The 21,617-nt window shown below is 33.7% G+C and overlaps 1 protein-coding gene across 2 annotated transcripts in view; it reads right to left on the reverse strand.

The window, feature by feature from the left end:
* Positions 1 to 21,154, reverse strand: part of LOC126774298 (netrin-B-like) — a 184,209-nt gene extending 163,055 nt beyond the window's left edge. For both annotated transcript variants that reach the window (XM_050495752.1, XM_050495753.1), the window contains exon 1: positions 20,089 to 21,154. In XM_050495752.1, coding sequence (XP_050351709.1) covers positions 20,089 to 21,097 — 1,009 coding nt within the window. In that variant the 5' untranslated portion in view covers positions 21,098 to 21,154. The remainder of the gene's footprint in view (positions 1 to 20,088) is intronic.
* Between the last annotated feature and the right edge of the window lie 463 nt (positions 21,155 to 21,617).

Below are 21,617 nucleotides of genomic sequence, written 5' to 3' on the forward strand. Positions count from 1 at the left end.
GTACATACCAGAAAAAAATAATACATACAACATATGTCACAAGCGAATATATTATAAGGCATGGTTATCCCTTGAAGAATTTTTTTTATAAAATAGGTAGGCATGACATTTGTGAAAATTGAGAATTAGGATATAGATAAGTACTCTGTAGTCACTGGCTGACTCTGCTTCCAACCGGAACACACCAATAATAAATATTGCTGGTTGTAAAATATAACAAGCTCTACAACGAAAAAATTTTCTTTCTGCACAACCAAGAATAAATATATATATATATATATATATATATATATATATTCTTGGTTGTGAATAAATATATATATATATATATATATATATATATAATATATATATATATATATATATATATATAAATATATATATATATATATATAAATATAAATAAAATGTAGACGCGTTTTATATACTTATAATTATCTACTAGTATTTTTAATGGAAGCTAATATATATATTTTTTAAATTGTCTTTTATGCTAACGTCAAAAAACGTTTGAAAACGAACGATAGATTATGTTAACATTAAAAGTGTGAACGTAAACTATGATAGTTATATTTTATTTAATATAATGGATTTATAACACAAATATATATAAATATTAGCTTTCTGCACATCTTCTCTATATAATAAATGCAAAATCTCACAGCCCTCCGTCCGCGCAATGTGCATTAATAGAAATGTAAAATTTTCTAATCTTTGGAAATTAAATCCTATAATAAAAAACGGATTTACGGGATAAACATTGCTGGTTTAAAAGTACGCACGAGCTGAATTTCCATACTAAATGTTTTTTAATCGTATAAATCGTTTCTTAATTATACCATCCAGTTTCAACCAGTGAGTGCTAAATATGTTAAGTCGATACGGCCCAGTTAAAGAACAGACTACTACTCATTTTTTTTATAGAATAGGAAGGCGGACGAGCATAGGGGCCACCTGATGGTAAGTGGTCACCAAACGCCCTTAGACATTTGCATTGTAAGACATGTCAATCATCGCTTACATAGTCAATGCGCCACCAACCTTGGGAACTAAGATTTTATGTCCCTTGTGCCTGTAATTACACTGACTCACTCACCCTTCAAACCGGAACACAACAATATCAAGTACTGCTGTTTTGCGGTAGAATATCTGATGAGTGGGTGGTGCAATTTATTCAACTAAACTAATAATTTATTACATTATTATAATATAGATTCTACAAATATATAAATAGTAAGATCTCGCAATGTTTAAATATTTTTAGTGTAACAATACAGGAACTAGCTACATTGAATCGCGATACTACCCTAACAAAGTCATTAAGACTCAATTACTACGGAATTCTATCTCTGTCTTAGTTATTATCAATAAAGCTAGTTGTCTACTTAGCAACGCGCTATGTAGAGCTAACTACATGCAAATAAAGTTATTAATGATTATATTTCAAACATGAACTTAAAATATCTCATAAATTAAACGGTAACTGATTTTTTTGTAATCAATTTATAAGATTTACACAAAATTAATATAATAAAATTTGATTAATTTGTTGTTAAATCAAATACTGTCACATAAGACAGTATTTTTAATTAAAAACATTAAACAAAACTCAGTCATTAAAAGCTGCATTTACTATTTCTACAGACAATTTTCTAAAACTATGAATTCGTTAACTAAATATGAAAATACATAATGATAAATGAATGAAAATACATAAGATATAGAAGCCTAGCAGATCTGTGTCAAAAACTCTTGCGCGCATATTACGTGTAGCTTTATATTAAAATTAAAATTGTAAAATGGCGATTGAAAAGTACTTATGAATAAAGTATATTTTTCTTCGCCTTTGATTATTCATTGAAACTCAATTAACTCAATCGAATGAACAATACAAAACACATCAAATATAAACGAAAACATTATTTTTTATAAACAAGATATAATCGCACAGAATCGCGCTATACATCCAATGAACAGCCACCCCATCTCCTCCCTCTATCAGGGCTCGTTGCGCTGTTAGTACTGCGCTCACACATCCTACACTTAGACGTGTTTATACAACACTAATGATCTCTGACAGGCGCTGTATCAACATCATTTGAATACTTCGTTGCGAATACACCTTTTCGTTTTTGTTTCGTTTGCTCACCCCTCCTTTTTAAAATGCGTTTTGCGCGGATTTCATATTTTTCAAACTACAGAGATGGTTTAACCTAAAGTAACAAGTACACGCCTAAACATTTATTTAAATTTTACTACAATTAATAACTATAATATAAATATAAAAATTACCATCGTTTATTAATCGATAAAATTTAATATGTGTATAACTAGTTTGCACCTGCGGCTTCGCCTGCGTGTGAAGAAAAGAGCAAGTGCTATGTACATATGTCCCTACTAGTACCCTGACAACGTGTATGCAAAATTTCATGATGTTGGATTGAGTAGTTAAGAAGTGAAAGTGTAACAAACAATCAAACTAACTTTCGCTTTTATAATATTAGTAAAGATTAAGAAAAGCTCGCTTACTCAGATAAGTCGTAAATAGTCGACACGGTGAGTTCAGTTATACGACTAACGCTACACAACTCGACGTTCCACAGTCGCGATTTTCACAAAATCAAAATTATTTATCCAACATTGAAGCATTACACTTACTTATTGATAACCAAACTAGAAACTACCACCGGTTCGGAAAAGAAACACCCAGGCCTGAGAAGAACCGACGAAAGAAACACAGCGAGTACACACATACATCAATTTCAATATTAACTTTTTTTTATTTTTATAGAATAGTAAGGCGGACGAGCATATGGGCCACCTGATGGTAAGTGGTCACCAAACGCCCTTAGACATTAGCATTGTAAGAAATGTTAACCATTGCTTACATCACCAATGCGCCACCAACCTTGGGAACTAAGATTTTATGTCCCTTGTGCCTGTAATTACACTGGCTCAATCGCCCTTCAAACCGGAACACAACAATATTAAGTATTGCTGTTTTGCGGTAGAATATCTGATGAGTGGGTGGTACCTACCCAGACGAGCTTGCACAAAGCCCTACCACCAGTAAATTTATCATATATAATTGACATTAAAACAGTTCCTCATAGTTTTTAATTCGATATAGACGATGTTATTGAATTCAATGACGTTTCATTACTAAAAACAGTATAATAAGCCTTAATTATTAAATATTTTTTTTTTACATATATTTTTTTTTATTACAGCGACATGGGCTCTGACTATTTGCCCTCGGATTGCCAGTTAACAGTGAGTAAGAAAACAGATAAGCGCTTTTTATGAAAACAATACCCCTAAATATCTTATCAGTTTTTTTTACATTTAAGAATTCTGAAAATGTGTAACAAATTGCATTTAAATTTAAAAAAGTATAGAAGCTTTTCTTTTTTTTAATCTGTGCTAGACAGCTCACCATCATTGATAAGTCTCCTTCTAATCATACAATAATACACCACTCATACATGTGAGACATATGTCTTTTAAATATAAATATGAATAATTTAATCGTAATTATTAAAAAAACATAAAAAAATCCGGCTCCGCTTATTACGCTGGTTCCTCTCAGGACTGTGGTGCTTATTTCCGAACCGGTATTAGTTTTTTTTCAAACAATAAGTAAGTGTAATGCTTCTATTTTCAATAAAAAATTGTCTGTATTTAATGAAAATTTTAACTTAATAATTGAATTGTGCCACTGATGGATAAATGCCTCCTCTTCTCTTGTGAAGGTTTGATGCCAAAGTTTGACCATATGCATGTATCTTCCCCGCATTCGGGCTAAAAAGAAAGTAGACAACCTATATTTTTTCCAATTCCTCGTGTCAAATACTCTCGATAAATGTTCGATTTTCATGCCAAATGAGGGAAGATCATCACAAAAAGAAAGTTGAATTAAAATCAATATTAACAAACAGTGTTGGCCCTTGATTTACCTAGGCAATCCATTTGGAATTTATTAATGTAAGCTTTGTCATTATCAAATAACAGATGAGGTTATATATTTCTAATAACGCATCTCATACTAGAATAATATCTATGAATAGTAGATAAACCATTATATAAATGCCATTGACATAACCCAAGTTCTATTTAAATGACTAAGCTCGTACGACTTTAACTGTGACGTACACATTTTTGCCAGACGACAAAAAAGACCTCATGTTTTTGTGCGTGCATTGTTCTCTGACGTTGTCTATGCTTTTAGACGAGTGATTTTGAAAAGATTTATAGTCTATGATACTGCTCGTTTCTTGTTTGTTTTATGGACGAAATTCTATAGCTATTTTGAGCACGGTTCGCGTACCTTGTAATATGGGTTAGAAAATAAAATAAATTAGAATTAATTGCTTGTGTATGGGAATTTTTGTGTATTTTATTGTTTTTTTTAATATTATTGTTTAGTATGGATAAATAATTATTATTGAACTTTTTTGATTCCCAGCACCAGATTGAGGTTTATTTGATTGGGAAAATAGGAATATTAGTAAGGCCTTAAAAATAGGAATAAATTCTTTTAAGACTAAAGAACAAGTAATTCGTTTTCATTAACGTAAATAATTATTAATTAATTTCTTTAATGGTTTTTTTTTTCAAAACAAGGAATTAATTAGCCTTATTTAAATAAAAGCATATTTATTTCTTGCATTTTTTACAGAATTATTTTATTATATTAGTGGTTATATACAATGAAATAACATTTATAGTAAAAGTGAAAATGTTTTGTCCTGGGAAACTGTTTCTACAAGTAACTGTACAACTAGTGTACTATTATCATATTCTGTGGTAATTCTAGTAATAACTAAAGTGAAGTGCTTCGTGCCGAGATAGCCTAGTGGTAAGAACGCGTGAATCTTAACCGATGATCGTGGATTCAAGCCTTGCCTGGGCAAGCACCACTAAATTTTCATGTGCTAAATTTGTGTTTATAATTCATCTCGTGCTCGACGTTGAAGAAAAACATCGTGACGAAACCTGCAAGTGTCGAATTTCACTGAAATTCTATCACATGTGTAATCCACCAACTCGCATTGGAGCAGCGTGGTGGAATAATCTCCATACCTTCTCTTCAAAAAGGGAGAGGAGGCCTTAGCCCAGCAGTGGGACATTCACAGGCTGTTACTACTTTTCTTATAAAACAATAGCGCATTAACAAACCGATATCCCAGTCAAATAAAGTCATTATAAAATTGTAGATTAAATAAACTAGTTATAGTTTGTTATTGAGTGCTCCGTGCAAGCCTGTCTCGAATGATACCTCAACAGATATTCTATACCGCCAAACAGCAACACTAGTATTGTTGTGTTCCGATATAAAGGATAAGTGAGTCAGTGTAATTACAGGTACTAGGACCACAACATTTTAATACCCAAGATTTTATTTACGAATGAAACAAAAGAGAGAGAAGCTTCAGATATTCTACCGCCAGTCCACAATCCTTGCTTATGTCATTAGGACGCATGTTCTTGCGGAAGTTACGTTATCTTACCCACCAGACCGGAACTAAATAACATAATAAGTACAAGATATCAGGTCTCAAGATATACGCCTCAGGTCTGAGGCGTTTCGTTGCGAACCGGTAGTAGATTTTTGACTGTCAATAAAAAATACTAATGCTTCTATATTAAATGAAGACTTTTACTCTGTTTTATCATCCAAATGATGGTGCATTTGAATGTCGTAATCTATGGAACCAATAAAGATTATGTGAATCCGAAATTTCTGAACTTGCAGTAATTCTTAAACTTTACGACATACGAACAAGTTGCTAGATTAGATAAAGTGTATTTATTACACACGCATACATATAAATAACGAATAACATATCCCCATCAATCTTCTCCAAATGCCAAACGAATCTGTCACCGTGTACAGAGAAAATTCAAAGTTATTCAATTGCAATAAAGTGTATTTTCGAAACGGCGATTTATCGCTAGTGTTGTACCCTGTCGATAGTTCGAAAACAAAGACAAATGAACCAATACAATACAAGCTTAATTCTTCAACTTCAATAGTCACCATATGGTTTTTACAAGCTCTTATTCAACTTCACATGTCGATATGTGTGGGTCAAATCTTGCAACATAGTTTTAAACCAGTTACACTTAACCGATTGAGTTAAAATTCGGTGCATATAACATTCTAGTGCCACAATTTGAAAATTGTTAACAAATAAAAGCAAAATCATTGTTTTTATTTTAATTTAATTTATGATGCCACATTTATTAAAGCGGAAACGCTTAAGTATTAAAGATCCTTTTGATTGAATTTTTAATCCGCATTATATTATAATTTGACATGTTTTTTTATTTAATGATTATTTTGTGAATATCATATCTCCAACTTATTAAGACAATTTATACATATTTTTATTCTACATACGACTAAGTACTGCTTTATCACACGAAGCTAAAACCTTACAATATAATTAAATAAATACTATTATACTTACTGGTGGTAGGGCTTTGTGTAAGCTCGTCTGGGTAGATACCACCCAGTCATCAGATATTCTACCGCAAAACAGCAGTACTTGGTATTGTTGTGTTCCGGTTTGAAGTGTGAGTGAGCCAGTGTAATTACAGGCACAAGGGACATAACATCTTAGTTCCCAAGGTTGGTGGCGCATTGACGATGTAAGCGATGCTTAACATTTCTTGCAACGCCAATGTCTATGGACGTTAGTGACCGCTTACTATCAGGTGGCCCATATACTCGTCCGCCTACCTATACTATATAAATAATAATAATATAAGATGAGCAAAGAAAAATGCTAAGTTAACTGCTACATTTAACTTATCATTATCCAATAAGATAAGTTTTTTATTCCTAATATCCATCGTAGAATGATCACAATATAATTTTTTTAAGCAACTTTACTATACTCTTTGTTTCATAAAAATATTACTGAGTTGAATTGTTCTTTGTTTAAAATTTAATATTTAATTTTGTTTTATTATTTAATAAATCAATATTTCGAATACTTTCAATTAGTTTTTATTTAAATCGATAAAAGAAAAGGCACAACACTAGTTTCTAAATACAAAATTGTCGTGTGAGTAATAAAATAAATCCCGCGATCGCATAAAGCACGATACTTTTGTTTAACACTAAAACTTTGTAATCTTCAATCAGAATTCCAGCTGAGTTTTGATAAATTTACACTATTTTAAAAACAATTTCTTTATAAATTGACAATTTTATTGTTCGTAGTTTCATTTTACAGCCTCTATTATTTTTAAAATCATTAATTTAAAATACGTAAGCGAATCATTCTTTCCTTTTATAAATCGGAACAGAGTATGTAACTTTGCCAAAAAATCAATTTAAATCTTATGTTAAAAAAACATTAATAAAATGTTACTCAACACAAGTTACTATATTATAGATAGATTATATATACATAGTACTGCCTCGTTGGTCTAGTGGCTTGATGTAAGGCCGCAGAACCGGAGGTCCCGAGTTCAATTCTTAGGTCGAGCCAATAAAAAGTTATTGGGTTTTCTGTCAGAAAATTCTCAGTAGCAGCCCGGAGTCTGGAAATTGCAAGTGTATACACTCCCGTGCCTCGGAAAGCACGTAAAGCCGTTGGTCCTGCGCCTGAACTCTTTCCGGTCGTGTCGGATTGCCGTCTCATCGGATTATGAGAGTTAGGGAATAGAGAGTGCACCTGTGTTTGCGCACACACTTGTGCACTATAATATGTCCTGCACAGTTGGCTAATCTCTCTTGAGATTGGCCGCCATGGCCAAAATCGATCTGGAGGACATTATTATAAATATATAATAAAACAGCCAGTATTTGTTGAGTTTCTTGCAGGATATATAAAAAATGTGTATCATTGACACCACTTATTTATATATTGGAAAGAGTTGGTAAATATTGAGATTCTTTCCGCTTCTTCTCTGTAGATCTGATGTAGGTTTTGCGTAGAATAACTAAAAATTGGGCGGCGTCGACATAGTTGAGTCGCATCCTCACATCGAGTATTTCTATTTCAGTATAATTTCATGTTTTAAATAGTTTTACGCAATATCAAATAATCGTAAAGCCTCAATCGTAACCAAATTTATGACTTTTGTGCACACAACAAACTGGCAAAAATTTAGACTAAAATTTTATTAAGAAATTATATTATAAAAATTAGTAGTTAGTAGTAAAAGTAATGCTCTTGCTAATAAACTTTGTTCAGTGGGTGATTAGTTAAACAATGCTGTCTTCTTCTTTCGAGTGTCAAATAAATAATGACAGAAAGAGAAAGATAAGTGTTTAACTAAACAAACGCTAAGTAACATTTATAAGTAATGCAGTAGACAATTGTAATTTGTTTTTTAGATAAACGAATTGGAATTTCTCTTAGTCAAAAACATCGCGGACAAACACGCACGTACTTGCAGAATGCAGCATGTAATATTTTGCTTTTATTTTATTTTAGCATTTTTCTAGTATAATACTAAAACTAAAACAGAGATGTTTCAATCTCAATTACAACAAAGGGCCTGTCTGCGAACGGGGCGCTGATTACGAACTGCGCAACGCTATCGCCCTTTTACTCGCATCTAACCTTACCTACTCACATCTAACCATTGTTCTCGTCATACACAAACATACATACCAGCCGTCAAGTATTTATAAAAAAAAGCTCTTGTTTAAATACTTGCTGTAATATATATAATACCAATAACTACCGAGTTTCTTGCCGGTCATTCTTGGTAGAATCTACGAACCTATTCAAATTACTATAATAATATACCGTACCGTAACAGCCTGTGAATGTCCCACTGCTGGGCTAAAGGCCTCCTCTCCTCTTTTTGAGGAGAAGGTTTGGAGCTTATTCCACCACGCTGCTCCAATGCGGGTTGGTGGAATACACATGTGGCAGAATTTCAGTGAAATTAGACACATGCAGGTTTCCTCACGATGTTTTCCTTCACCGTAAAGCACGAGATGAATTATAATCACAAATTAAGCACATGAAAATTCAGTGGTGCTTGCCCGGGTTTGAACCCACGATCATCGGTTAAGATTCACGCGTTCTTACCACTGGGCCATCTCGGCTCATAAGCGCACGGTACTTATAATAATATAAATTACATTGAAATATTATTGTAAAATCATTATTACAAAAGCGTTTGTAATAATAATAATAATATTTTCAATTCGATTATAGTGTTATGGTGTAGTAATGTAATTTTATGATTAGAAAGAGCCTTTATAGTCCAGTGGCTAGAGCAAATCTTTAAGCAATATTGCGGGTCCAAACTCTGGCAAGCACAAATAAGTTTAAAAGTTATGAAACTCGTGCTGGATGATGATGGAAAAATGAGAGACATTAGTGTTATTGTATATTCATGGGGAATTAACATCATTTATATATATCGTTAATATTTAAAAAAATATAATAAATAAGATATAACTATCAATAACTCTCGTAACGACATTAATTGCTAAAATTAATCTAAAACCAGTTTTCGTTAATAAAATAACGATAGCGTTGAAGTAATTTTTTTATCATTAATAAAACTAATGATTCACACCTTTTAAAATAGTACATCAATTTCGCATAAATCCTAATGGCAAAAACCATAGCAGGTCTCTTGAAATTCTTAACATAATAAATTTATGTTAGTAACAAAAAATAGCGTATTATTTATATATTTTTAAGATACTTTATCATAGGTGTATTCCAATAAGATCTCTAAAAGATATTTGCAAGTATTCTAACGATATAATATTTATTTTATATTTGGCTGCCTTACATGTTTTGCAATGCCTTTTTATAAAAGTTTTTTTTTTATAATGTAGAAAGGTGGACGAGCATATGGGCTACCTGATATAATGCCCATAGACATTGACATTGTAAGAAATGTTACCATCGCCTACATCGCCCTTGCGCCACCAACCTTGGAAACTAAGATTCTCTGTCTCTTGTTTCATGCCTTACAAGCTAGTTTTCCTTACATGCTAATTACACTGGCTCACTCACCCTTCAAACCGGAATACAACAATACCAAGTACTGCTGTTTTGCGGTAGAATATCTGATGAATGGGTGGTACCTACCGTGACGAATTCGATTCTTTTCGATTCATTCGATTCCCATCCAAAACAGACATTTGTGTGCATGAACATGTATGTTTGTCCTTGGGTCTGGGTGTAATTATCTATATAAATATGTATTTACATAAGAAAAGTAGTATATCAGTCTGGTTTCTATAGTACAAGCTCTGCTTAATATGGGATCAGATGGCCGTGTGCGAATAATGTCCCAGGATATTAATATTATTATTACTACCATCGGCGGTTAGAACAGACTGACTGCGTCTTCATTCTATTACAAACAAAAATCTGTCCTAAATATTAATTTAAAAGTGGTATCGAAGTTATTACACAAAACGTTAACCACAAATCATAGCATGCGTAGGCGCAGATATCGGTTAGTTTGTTAGCTCCACTTTGTTATGGAATGAGCATAGATAATTCGTTTTTATTGTGGAATAAAGATAAAATTCCAAATTAGTATCACGGACTTCAATTAATGTGAACTCTAGCGGCTGTTATGGCCACTATCGAATCAATTTACGAACAATGGGATATAGATGCATCATTATTGATTGTCTAACACGTTGTTTATAAATTTGATGGATTGAATTTAAAATTGAAAGGTTTTTTATGACCACGAATATTAATTTGAACAAAAATAAGGTAACTGCAATTTGATAATATAATCTGTTTTTTCTTGACCCCAATGTATTCTTGATAATGTTATTTTAAGTATCAAATATGTTTTATATAATGAAACGGACTTAAGAGTAAAAAATAATAGGACCACCAAAGTTACAATAAGTTCTTAATTTTTTTCTTATCGTGGACAGACAACATAAGAACGATTATTAACCTATATTATGAATTTGTTTGCGTATTATTTATTGAATTTTGATATTATTAAATATGCTTTTAATTTTGTAATCCATTTCAGTAGTATTATAAATATGTCGGATAGGCCATATGTTTGTTATCATTACTGGATATTATACTTTAGTTATCGAGCAAACAAAAGTTAATTACAAAAATCACTTAAATCACTAACCAGCCTCCGGTTAACGAAACGTATGACAGGACCAATTCTTCTAAAAAATTGTCACTTTATCGCAATCTAACCGAAGCGTAATTGTTGCCGTTTATCTGTTTTCCTATTATTTCATTTTATTATCGACTATTGTTATAAAAGTTAACAATTAAGTTTGGTTTTGATATAAAGGTAAATGTAACAACATTTTCATTATTATCATTATTCATTCGGTTCGGTTCCGAATCGAATGAATATAGATTAGTCAAAGTGGAATTGGAATTGAATCGGGAATTTGTCGTAATCGTAGAATTGTCACCCAGTTTCTAGCAGAGAGGCTTTGGGACGGTTGAAAACTAAGTGTATTCCCGCCTGGCTTCCACCTTCACCAGGCAGGCTCCGTCTTGGCGCGAAGTTTCCGAGCGTTGATGACAGTGCGACAGTTCTGCGCTTCGTTTAGTAATTATATTACTACGACGTATATATATATATTTTAATATAACATTTATAAAATTATTAATTTAATATTTTCATTGAGTTTTATATTGAGAAATTATTAAATTTTCTTAAACTTATATTCCGAATTAATAACGAGTCAGATATATTACACAAGAAATGTCTGAATACATTATGTACAATTAAATATATAAGAAAACAAACAAGTCATAAAAATCTTCGTATAGTATTAGAACTAACTAATATTATAAATGCGACACGATGTGGTAAGTTAAGGTGAAGTAACAAACGTACAAAGTATTTGTTTCCACGACGGAATGTATGAATGAAACTTATTACGTAAATAGAATTTATTTTCTATGTATAATATTATTATATAGACGTAAGATTTTGTAATGGATAAACTCAAAATATATTGAACCGATTTTAAAAATTCTTTCAATTACAGAAAGCAACGTTATTACCGTGTAATATAGGCTACATTTGCTTGCAATAATGTAACGCAAGCAGTATCAAATTTCTTCCTATAAGTAATTAAAGCCGAGATGGCCTAGTGGTTAGAACGCGTGAATCTTATCCGATGATTGTGGGTTCAAACCCGGGCAAGCACCACTGAATTTTCATGCACTTAATTTGTGTTTATAATTCATCTTGTGCTTGACGGTGAAGGAAAACATCGTGAGGAAACCTGCATGTGTCTAATTTCATTGAAATTCTGCCACATGTGTATTCTACCAACCCGCATTGGAGCAGCGTGGTGGAATAAGCTCCAAACCTTCTCCCCAAAAAGGGAGAGGAGGCCTTAGCCCAGCAGTGGGACATTAACAGGCTGTTACTGATTACTGAAGTAATTATTGGAGTAAAAATAATTAATAATAATAATATTCTGGGACATTATTCACACATAGCCATCTCATCCAAAACTAAGCAGAGCTTGTACTTTGGAAACCAGACAACTGATATACTAAACACAGTACTTTTCTTTTGTAGATACATACATATATAGATAATTACACCCAGACTCAGGACCAACAGACATGTTCAATTCAACAACACAAAATAAAAAATAGATCCGAAATATATACCCCGACTTTAGAATACTATAAATTTGTAACGAATTATTAAAAGCAAATCAAATTACTGGTTTTACGATTCAATGCAAGCCTGTGTGCCGCCTACACGACAATTATATAACCGCTGAACAACAATGCTATTTCTAGATGAAGGATGTGTTCAGTCTAATTACAGGCATAAATTCATAAGAACTTGTATATCTATTTCTATTATAAATGCGAAAGTAACTCTGTCTGTCTGTTAGGCTTTCACGGCTAAGCCACTGAACCGATTTTGATGAAATTTAATGTGAAGCTTGAACCCCAAGATAGGACATACTACTTTTTTATACCTAACATCTTGTCCTGGCTGACTACCAAGGCCCAGCCAAAACTTAGTTAGACTAGAATACTGAATGTCCAGAATGCAGAACATAGGTTTATGTTATAACGTAAATTAACCTAAGCAAGGATTTTTAAAAATTTAAACTTTAAAGAATAGCTTTGTATAAGTTTTACAAAAGGTCCACTTGATGATAATTGGTCACCACTACCCATAAACATTGGCGCCATAAGAAATTTTAATCAATCATTATATTACCAATGCTCTACCAACCTTAGGAACTAGGATCTCCTTTGTACCTGTATCACTCACTCACTCACTGAGCTTGTGTTTCGGCACAACAATACTAAGTAATGCTATTGGACTCACATCAGTTGTATTAATTTTTACCGCATTTAATTGAAATAATTATAAACTTTTCCCACCTACCTTTAACCAATTCATAATAAATCCTATGAGGTATAATATTTGGTTTCCGCTCAAGCAAACCACAATAATATCATTAATTAAACTTTGTATATTTAATTGCCGCAAATTATTTGCATCACGTCGCCATTTTTTTGTTTCTTTTTTCTATATTTTTTTTATTTATCACATTCCACGGGCGAAATTTAAACACACTTAGAATATCTTACATTTTGTTTTATTGGGAACTAGCTAAATAAAAGCTAGTGAAATTCGGTTATATTGAGATATATTAAAAAAAATACATTCCCGTATGTGTGTTACTATGTTTTTATCTCGCACACTTGCTTTCGCAAAGCAATCCGTTCAGTTGTTTCGGTAGTTATCGTTTAAATACATCCAGACATACAAACAACCATTTAAACAAAATACATTTTCGTTTTCTGTTTGTTTATCGGCCACACAATTTTTGATTTGATTTGATAAATATATTCAATGAACAATTACATAGCTTCCACTGATTTATCATATGTATAGATGTGAACGTGTATATTTAAATGTGCAAGTATTTTATTATATTTAAATGTTAATTATAAATAGAAACTTGACAAAAAAACTCAGAGCATTCCGGGATATACCCCAAATAATAACAAAACCCTCATTTCCGCGAGCAAATCGTGTCCCACGAGAGTTTTTTTAGGTTATACAAATCTACTCTAAACGGATATGAAAACAGAAAGTAAATCAAAGAATATGAGTCTATTCATCCTAAGATTATAAATGCGAAAGTAAGTTTGTTTTTGTGTTACACTCTAATGTTTTAACTATGCAACATCATGTAATACACGTTGTAAAGGGTGCAAAAAGGACAGCAAATCCGCGAGCAGAAACTAGTTACTTCATATTCTACAAAGAATTAGGCAAATAAGGAATGACGCAACATTTGAATATGCCATAAATGTGATATTATTAACTTGAATGTTTTGGTGTTTGTTACTAAATAGCATCTGAAATTTTTAACGGCTTTGAATAAATTGAATACTTATTGAAAATAATATATATATTGGATAAAAGTTTATCCTGTTTCCATTCACGCTGCTCCAATGCGGGTTGGTAGAATACACATGTGGCAGAATTTCAGTGAAATTAGACACATGCAGGTTTCCTCACGATGTTTTTCTTCACCGTAAAGCACGAGATGAATTATAATCACAAATTAAGCACATGAAAATTCAGTGGTGCTTGCCCGGGTTTGAACCCAGGATCATCGGTTAAGATTCACGCGTTCTTACCACAGGGCCATCTCAGCATTTTATTACGTATTTGTATGTTACCCACAAATTATCGCTTAATTGTTTTTTTTTTAACGTGAAATAAGACCCTTTAAATGTCTCACTGCTGGAAGAGGATTTAGTACTGCAAGCTGCATGCAATGCTGATTCACAAGCAGGTCTCCTCACGATTTCCTTTACCGATCAGCAAAAAACACAAATTAGTTCTTTGCATACTCAGTCATTATGGCTTATTTATCTGTCTGCCATTTAAAAAAGTTATCTACTAACGTTCTAATATGTCAGGGAAAGTGAATTATAATAAAAAGTTAACGGTTATGATGTCTCTGAAGCTGCTCAGCCGATTATTTTCACTCTATAAGGAGTGGACGGATTCGGTTTAATTTTGATCATGACTTCTGTTATCGCGTGGGTTACAGGTTCGTCCGGACCTCGGTTTGTAGGCGTCACCTTCAACCGTGATAAAAGAATTTTCTGCGCCGTGACTTTGCTCGTGTATTTAAGTTAAACAGTCTTTTCAATAGTTTTTTCAGAAAACCATTTAATTTGTCATGCTTGTAATATTTTATTATAGGAAATTTTAAATAATATACAACTCCTCTAAATAATGTGTTTTTACTAGTTTAAGCTGTGGTGTAATTAATTGATAGCAAATACATTACGCGACCATATTCGTATGTATTTTCATATATCTAGCAGAGTCGTCCGCTATCCCTCTATGTCACAATAGTATTAGGATGTTATTTATATTTTTATGTATGATCAAAGTACATTCAAAAAAATATATCGTATTAGAAGGTACAGGATCTTTCGAGAATGTCTGACTGACTACGTCGCTGATTTGATAACCGGTGACAGGGTTTTAAATCACGAACTCGTAATCGTATACTCAAATTAAAGTTTTAAAGAAATCAATAATATATTTATTACTACTACAAAAATTTGCTTTAATTTAACTTTATTGTTTGTATATCAAAATATCCATTTTTACTAATTAATGTTAACCTCTTTGCTACCAATAGTTTTTTTATTATCCACGGACGCCGCGACTGTTTCAGTTCGGTTTTATAATATGGACGGCGGTTAGCTATGAGTATGTAGGTAGGTTAGTGCATGTGATTTAGAAATATTTTTTTATGGACTTACGACACATTTTATATAGAAACCTACTTTTCTTAGTAAGAATAAATATATAAACGTATAAATATAATAAGCGTAATATTTATATAATCTAATAATATTTAATTGTGCTAGGGCTTTGTGCAAGCTCGTCTGGGTAGGTACCACCCACTCATCAGATATTCTACCGCGAAACAGCAGTACTTGGTATTGTTTTGTTCCGGTTTGAAGGGTAAGTGAGCCAGGGTAACTACAGACACAAGGGACAACACCTTAGTTCTCAAGGTTGGTGGCGCCTTGGCTATTAAAGCGATGGTTAATATTTTTTACAATGCCAATGTCTATGGGTGTTGGTGACCACTTACCATCAGGTGGCCCATATCCCACCTACCTATTCTATAAAAAAATCGTATACACAACCTAAAAATGGCAAATCGATAATATACCATCTACCGTATACCATCCAGACCGGCTATGAAATCCAGAATCCCATGAAGACAAATAAAACGTCTTCAAGGAAGTCAACTGGCACACAATCAGAGTCAATGAAGAAGTCACCTTCTCACAGTTAATTCTGAGACGTCTAATGGAAACATACATTTATATTGCATATGAATACCATATTACCATCCATTGTTATTCCTAAAACCTAGGTTGTGATGTTGCCTAACAATAATAACATGCAGGCACAATAAAATAACATTGTCACAAAATAATGAGACAATTCATCAAAGACACAAGTCTGTAGATACAATTATAATAATAAAAAACGTATATTAAAATACCTTAATTAAAATCAATTAATAAAAAATGAAATGAAAAAAATTTGAAAATCGAGCATACAGACAATACACGAATATATATAATACTTTACTACCCTTAATTCCGCCCCTCCCTATCAAAATCGGGAAAGATATCGCGTAACATACAAACAAAAATGTAATATTTTATTTTCAAATCAAAATTATTTAGATGAATCGATTAATTTTTTAAATCTCTTAAAATTTAACTTAGTATCTTTTTTAAAAATTGTAATCCTTAACAATTTGGATAAATTACAAAAAAAAACCTTTTTATAGTATTAAAAACCATGAGCAAATTATTTTTATTTAAGCTTCACTTTTAAATTTCAACGCCATTTCTCTTACACTAAATATTAAACCACAGATAAAATATTAAACCGTATTCAAATAAAGCAAGGCGTATCATTACCACAACCACAGAGTATACAAAAAGTTAATGTGAAAACAGCTCAAGTGCTGGTTTGGTCTCATTATAGTAATAGATAGTTTTATACCCGCAACAGTTATTACAGTCATTATGACATCCGCCTAACATTCGGAATCCAGCCAGACGAATTGTCGAATAATAACTGGTCCCCCACCGAATGTCTTTGTCCTATGAATCTATACTTTACATAGGAACGCAACATAATATACTAATGTCTGGTTACTATATTTAAGTAACGATACGTTTTTCTTACGTATAGTAATATTGTTAGTAATTCGAGTGGTATTGTAAAATAAAAGGTTTCGTAAGTATAATTAATAATAAGGGTATTATGCATTGACATTGGATTTTAATTAAAATGAAGGGTTTTTTATCAATACACAGTGATGCCCTGTTACTTATGTACATTAACGATTCGTTAAATCTAGAAACGGCGATAGTAATTCATACTTTTAGCAATTAATAATTAGTAAGATTTTTCATACGTAAACTTTCAGAAATTATATGAATGCTAAGATTCAAAAAGTCGGTTGTAGGGGCTTACAGTTATTGCATTAAAATAATAGCATTCATTGTATTAGGAGAGATATTTTGGAAGACCAAATTTTGATTTTCAACGTTTTACGTCCCAAGAATTAGATTTTGTTTCTTTTTCTAAACAATTCTCTAGATGTGTGAGTTTAAGGTTGAATATATGAGTGTATGTATGTACGTTTTGTTATAAATGTTATAATACCTTTAATACAAATCAATGATATTAAATTCGAATTGGTTTCTTCTGACGTGAAGTTGTATAATGGACATTAAAATTTCATTTCAGTCTTTTGTTAAAGTTTTTTTTACTAATGCTACTCCGTATGCGCCTTAATGCGATTATTATAGCGTTAATATATTACTAAGTAGATGTAACCAGTATTAAAGAAGTAATTTTGCTGAAGATATCAAGTATGTAGTAGACGATGTTGCGATTGGTGTACTTTCCATATATTCCCCTTTAGCGTGTTAAATTATCCTCTAATAGCTCATCTCACTCTGAACGGAGTATTGCGCAGCCACTTCTACCAACCACAATTATGTGCACTTAACCCACTACTTAATATAGAAATAACTTTAACGGAGACATACATTAATGTACTACATCCTAAAGTACAACATTTTAATGAAATACTTATGCACCAGTTAGACTTCGTTAAAAAACATAGGGAAGCAGCATAAGAAAAAACTGCATAAAGGGAAGTTGAAACCGCAAATGGTAAGTTCCAGGTCAATTCTTTCTCAATTCAATCTTTTATATTTTTAATTAAGGCATAATAAATAGCACCTTTGCTAAGGTATAATGAATACGTTGAATAAAAATATGATGACAATTAATATTATAGACTCATTAAATCATGACTCATTAAATAAAGGATTAGTAAGCTGAAGTGGCAGTGGGCTGGACACATATGTCGCAGAACCGACGACCGTTGGAGTAGATGTGTTCTGGAGTGGAGACCACGCCTTGGCAAACGTAGCGTAGGACGCCCTCCAGCTAGGTGGAGTGACGATATACGCAAGGTGGCTGGCAGCGGTTGGAGATTAAGAGCTGAAAATCGAGCTCAGTGGCGTGCCATTGGAGAGACCTATGTCCAGCAGTGGACGCGAAAAGGGTGATGATGATGATGATGAAATCATTTACATACATAGGCTCCTGAATAGCAAATAACCTTTAACAATATCATCACTTTTTATACATCGGAATTATTCTTAGTTATTTTTAATGAATAAAGTAAGTTTATAGAAATTATGAGCCTGTTTAATTTCTCACTTATGAGCAAAGGCTACCGGTCTTGTTATGGAGAATATTTGGCTTACTTAACCACGCTGCTCACGGATAGATCATTCTAATACAGACGACTGAATTACATCCGGTTCAACAGGATTTTTTAACATATTTTTTTGTTATCACTGCTCTTACATAAATTCTAGACGAAACTAAGCAGTGTGTAGTCAGTGTTGCTTGCATTTGAACCCGCAATCGTTTAAGATTCACGTGTTCTATCCACTGAATTTTACCTCACTATTTATAGATTGAAGATAAATTATAGCTGTTTGCTTTTCTGTCGATATGTAAATCTCGTTCCCTAATTGATACCATTAAATTTTATTGATTGTGAAGCGCGAATAAATTTTAATTAACCAAGATAATATGAGATTTGTCCATAACTTATACTTGTTTATTTGTATGGGCCGATGGCACAGTGGTTAGAAATCGTGAATCTTTACTGAAAATTTTTAATTATCTCGTGAATTTAATCTTTTTTTTTTATAGAATAGGAAGGTGGACGAGCATATGGGCCACCTGATGGTAAGTAGTCACCAAACGCCCATAGACATTGGCATTGTAAGAAATGTCAACCATCGCTTACATAGCCAATGCGCCACCAACCTTGAGAACTAAGATTTTATGTCCCTTGTGCCTGTAATTACACTGGCTCACTCACCCTTCAAACCGGAACACAACAATATCAAGTATTGCTGTTTTGCGGTAGAATATCTGATAAGTGGGTGGTACCTACCCAGACAAGCTTGCACAAAGCCATACCACCAGTAAAAATCTGTTATATATGTATCTACTAACCCGTATATGAGCAGTGTGGTGGAACAAACTTCAAACTTCTTCTCAAGGAAAAGAAAGCCTTAGCCCAACAATGAGACATTTTAGGGTATTTCTTATTCTTGTTAAATATAATAAATGCTTAAAATAAAATCAATTAAACGATAAATATTATTATTATATATTTACAAAATTCAGTTATTTATCAATATTTATATTTCTCACAAGTTTTGTTTTATTTTAACCGTGCTCTGTTTACCTCATGACAAAAACTTTTGTTTTGATAACAGATAACGTAATGTACACTCTTATTTATCTTTTTCAAATGTGGATAAATACGAAGAACGCGTCGCGATAAGCCGTGACAGATTTATAATAAGTTCAACATTAGAACGATAACGTCAAACTTATTGTCTTCTAAATTTATATCTTATCAGAATTTGACTTTAAATATCAATTAATATATTCAAAGTATGTTATAAAGTTGACGTTTTAAAAAGTTTCACAAACCTTTGCATTCGTTCGCGTCGCGCGCCGTTGCTCGTCCCCACGGTCTGTCGAAATGGAACGGCTTGCATCTTTCGCAATCCCTCCCCGCCGTGTTGTGCTTACAATCGCACGCCAGCTGGACCCCCGGGCTCTCCTCGCCCTTCGCCGGGATGCACCTGGATGCATGTCCGTTGCACTTGCATCGACCACCGACTGCGAAATCCGAAACGGCATAGTGCTGCGAGCCCGGTGCGGCCTGTTTCTTACTGTCCACCTCGTCTCCTTCGTTCACCATGTGCAGTCGATTAAACACGACTCGTACGTCAGTCGCCGTAACCCAGTCTTGAAGGACGGGGGATATATCGAAGTTAGCTGCGCTCGGACGTCCCTCCAAGGTGCTAAACGCGAGTCTAGCACCCCCAGAACTCTCCCCGGCGAGCCTGTGTGAATCGGAACACCTCGCTTCCTGCTCATTTGCAGCGGTCACCGTCGCTTTATTCGGCCGCCCGTACACTCGCCTACATTGGCTCGAATAGAATTGGAAAGGTTGCCAAGTGACCCCGTAATCCGCGCTTTTGTATATAGCTACAGAGTCAGGACGCGCCGCCTTCGGACAGAATTGCAAGCTAACATACGTGAGCTCATACTTTTTGCCAAGGGATAGAGTGAGGGACACGTTGTCAGGAGGAGAGTCATAGGAGGCTGGTGGGAGCGCGGCGGATCTCCAGCAGGTTACATCGTGTGGGTTGTTCAAGTCGGTTAGGTGGGCCGGTGGGTTTCGGCGTTCTGTGCGGGTAGCATCACATACTCGGCAGGCATTCTCGGGATTTTGGTCTCCGGGAGGGTCGCAGAGTCGTTCTGGGCCCCGTCGGCCGCAGATGGAGGAAGCCACCACGGGGTTCCCGAAAGCTGCGTTGACGAAGTCCGGGATGCAACGTCTCGGGCGGCCGTCTTCGTAGCAGGGGTCGGGCGGGGAGGCCGCCAGCGCAAGGGCCGCGGTGGCGAGGAAGGCCACGGCGCGGGCGGGCATGCTCACTCACTCGTCACTCACTCGCGAAAGTTCGAACAACAACGACACGTGCGCGCCGGTCGGATGCCGCCGGCAGACTAACTCGCGGGGCGGGAGCTTACGAGCTTCGGTACGCGCTGGGCGACTTTGTTAGTGAAAGTTTTTTCTTTCGCGGCACCTGGATATTATCTCTATTTAATGAAATTTAATTATTAAAACAAACGATTACGTTTTATACAATTTTATTAAAGTAGTAAGATATAATAATCTTTAATATAGTATTAATTGGTTCCAATGCGTCTACTTATTTCTGTTACTCGGCGGTCTGTATTTTTGTATACGATTATTATGATACGATGTATGTCTGCAAGAGCACTACTCATTAACTGCTGAAAATAAAATAACATTTAAAATAATAAATTATAATACTTATATTCGGTGTTTTTAGAATACAATATAATATATATAATAAATTATCTCACACTGTTTAAATTTAAGGGGTCTAAGCCTTTAAACCACATTAAGGGCTTTTATTCCTTCA

This window comes from Nymphalis io, chromosome 16 (genome assembly GCF_905147045.1).
Source record: "Nymphalis io chromosome 16, ilAglIoxx1.1, whole genome shotgun sequence".
NCBI classification, from domain to species: Eukaryota; Metazoa; Arthropoda; class Insecta; order Lepidoptera; family Nymphalidae; genus Nymphalis; species Nymphalis io.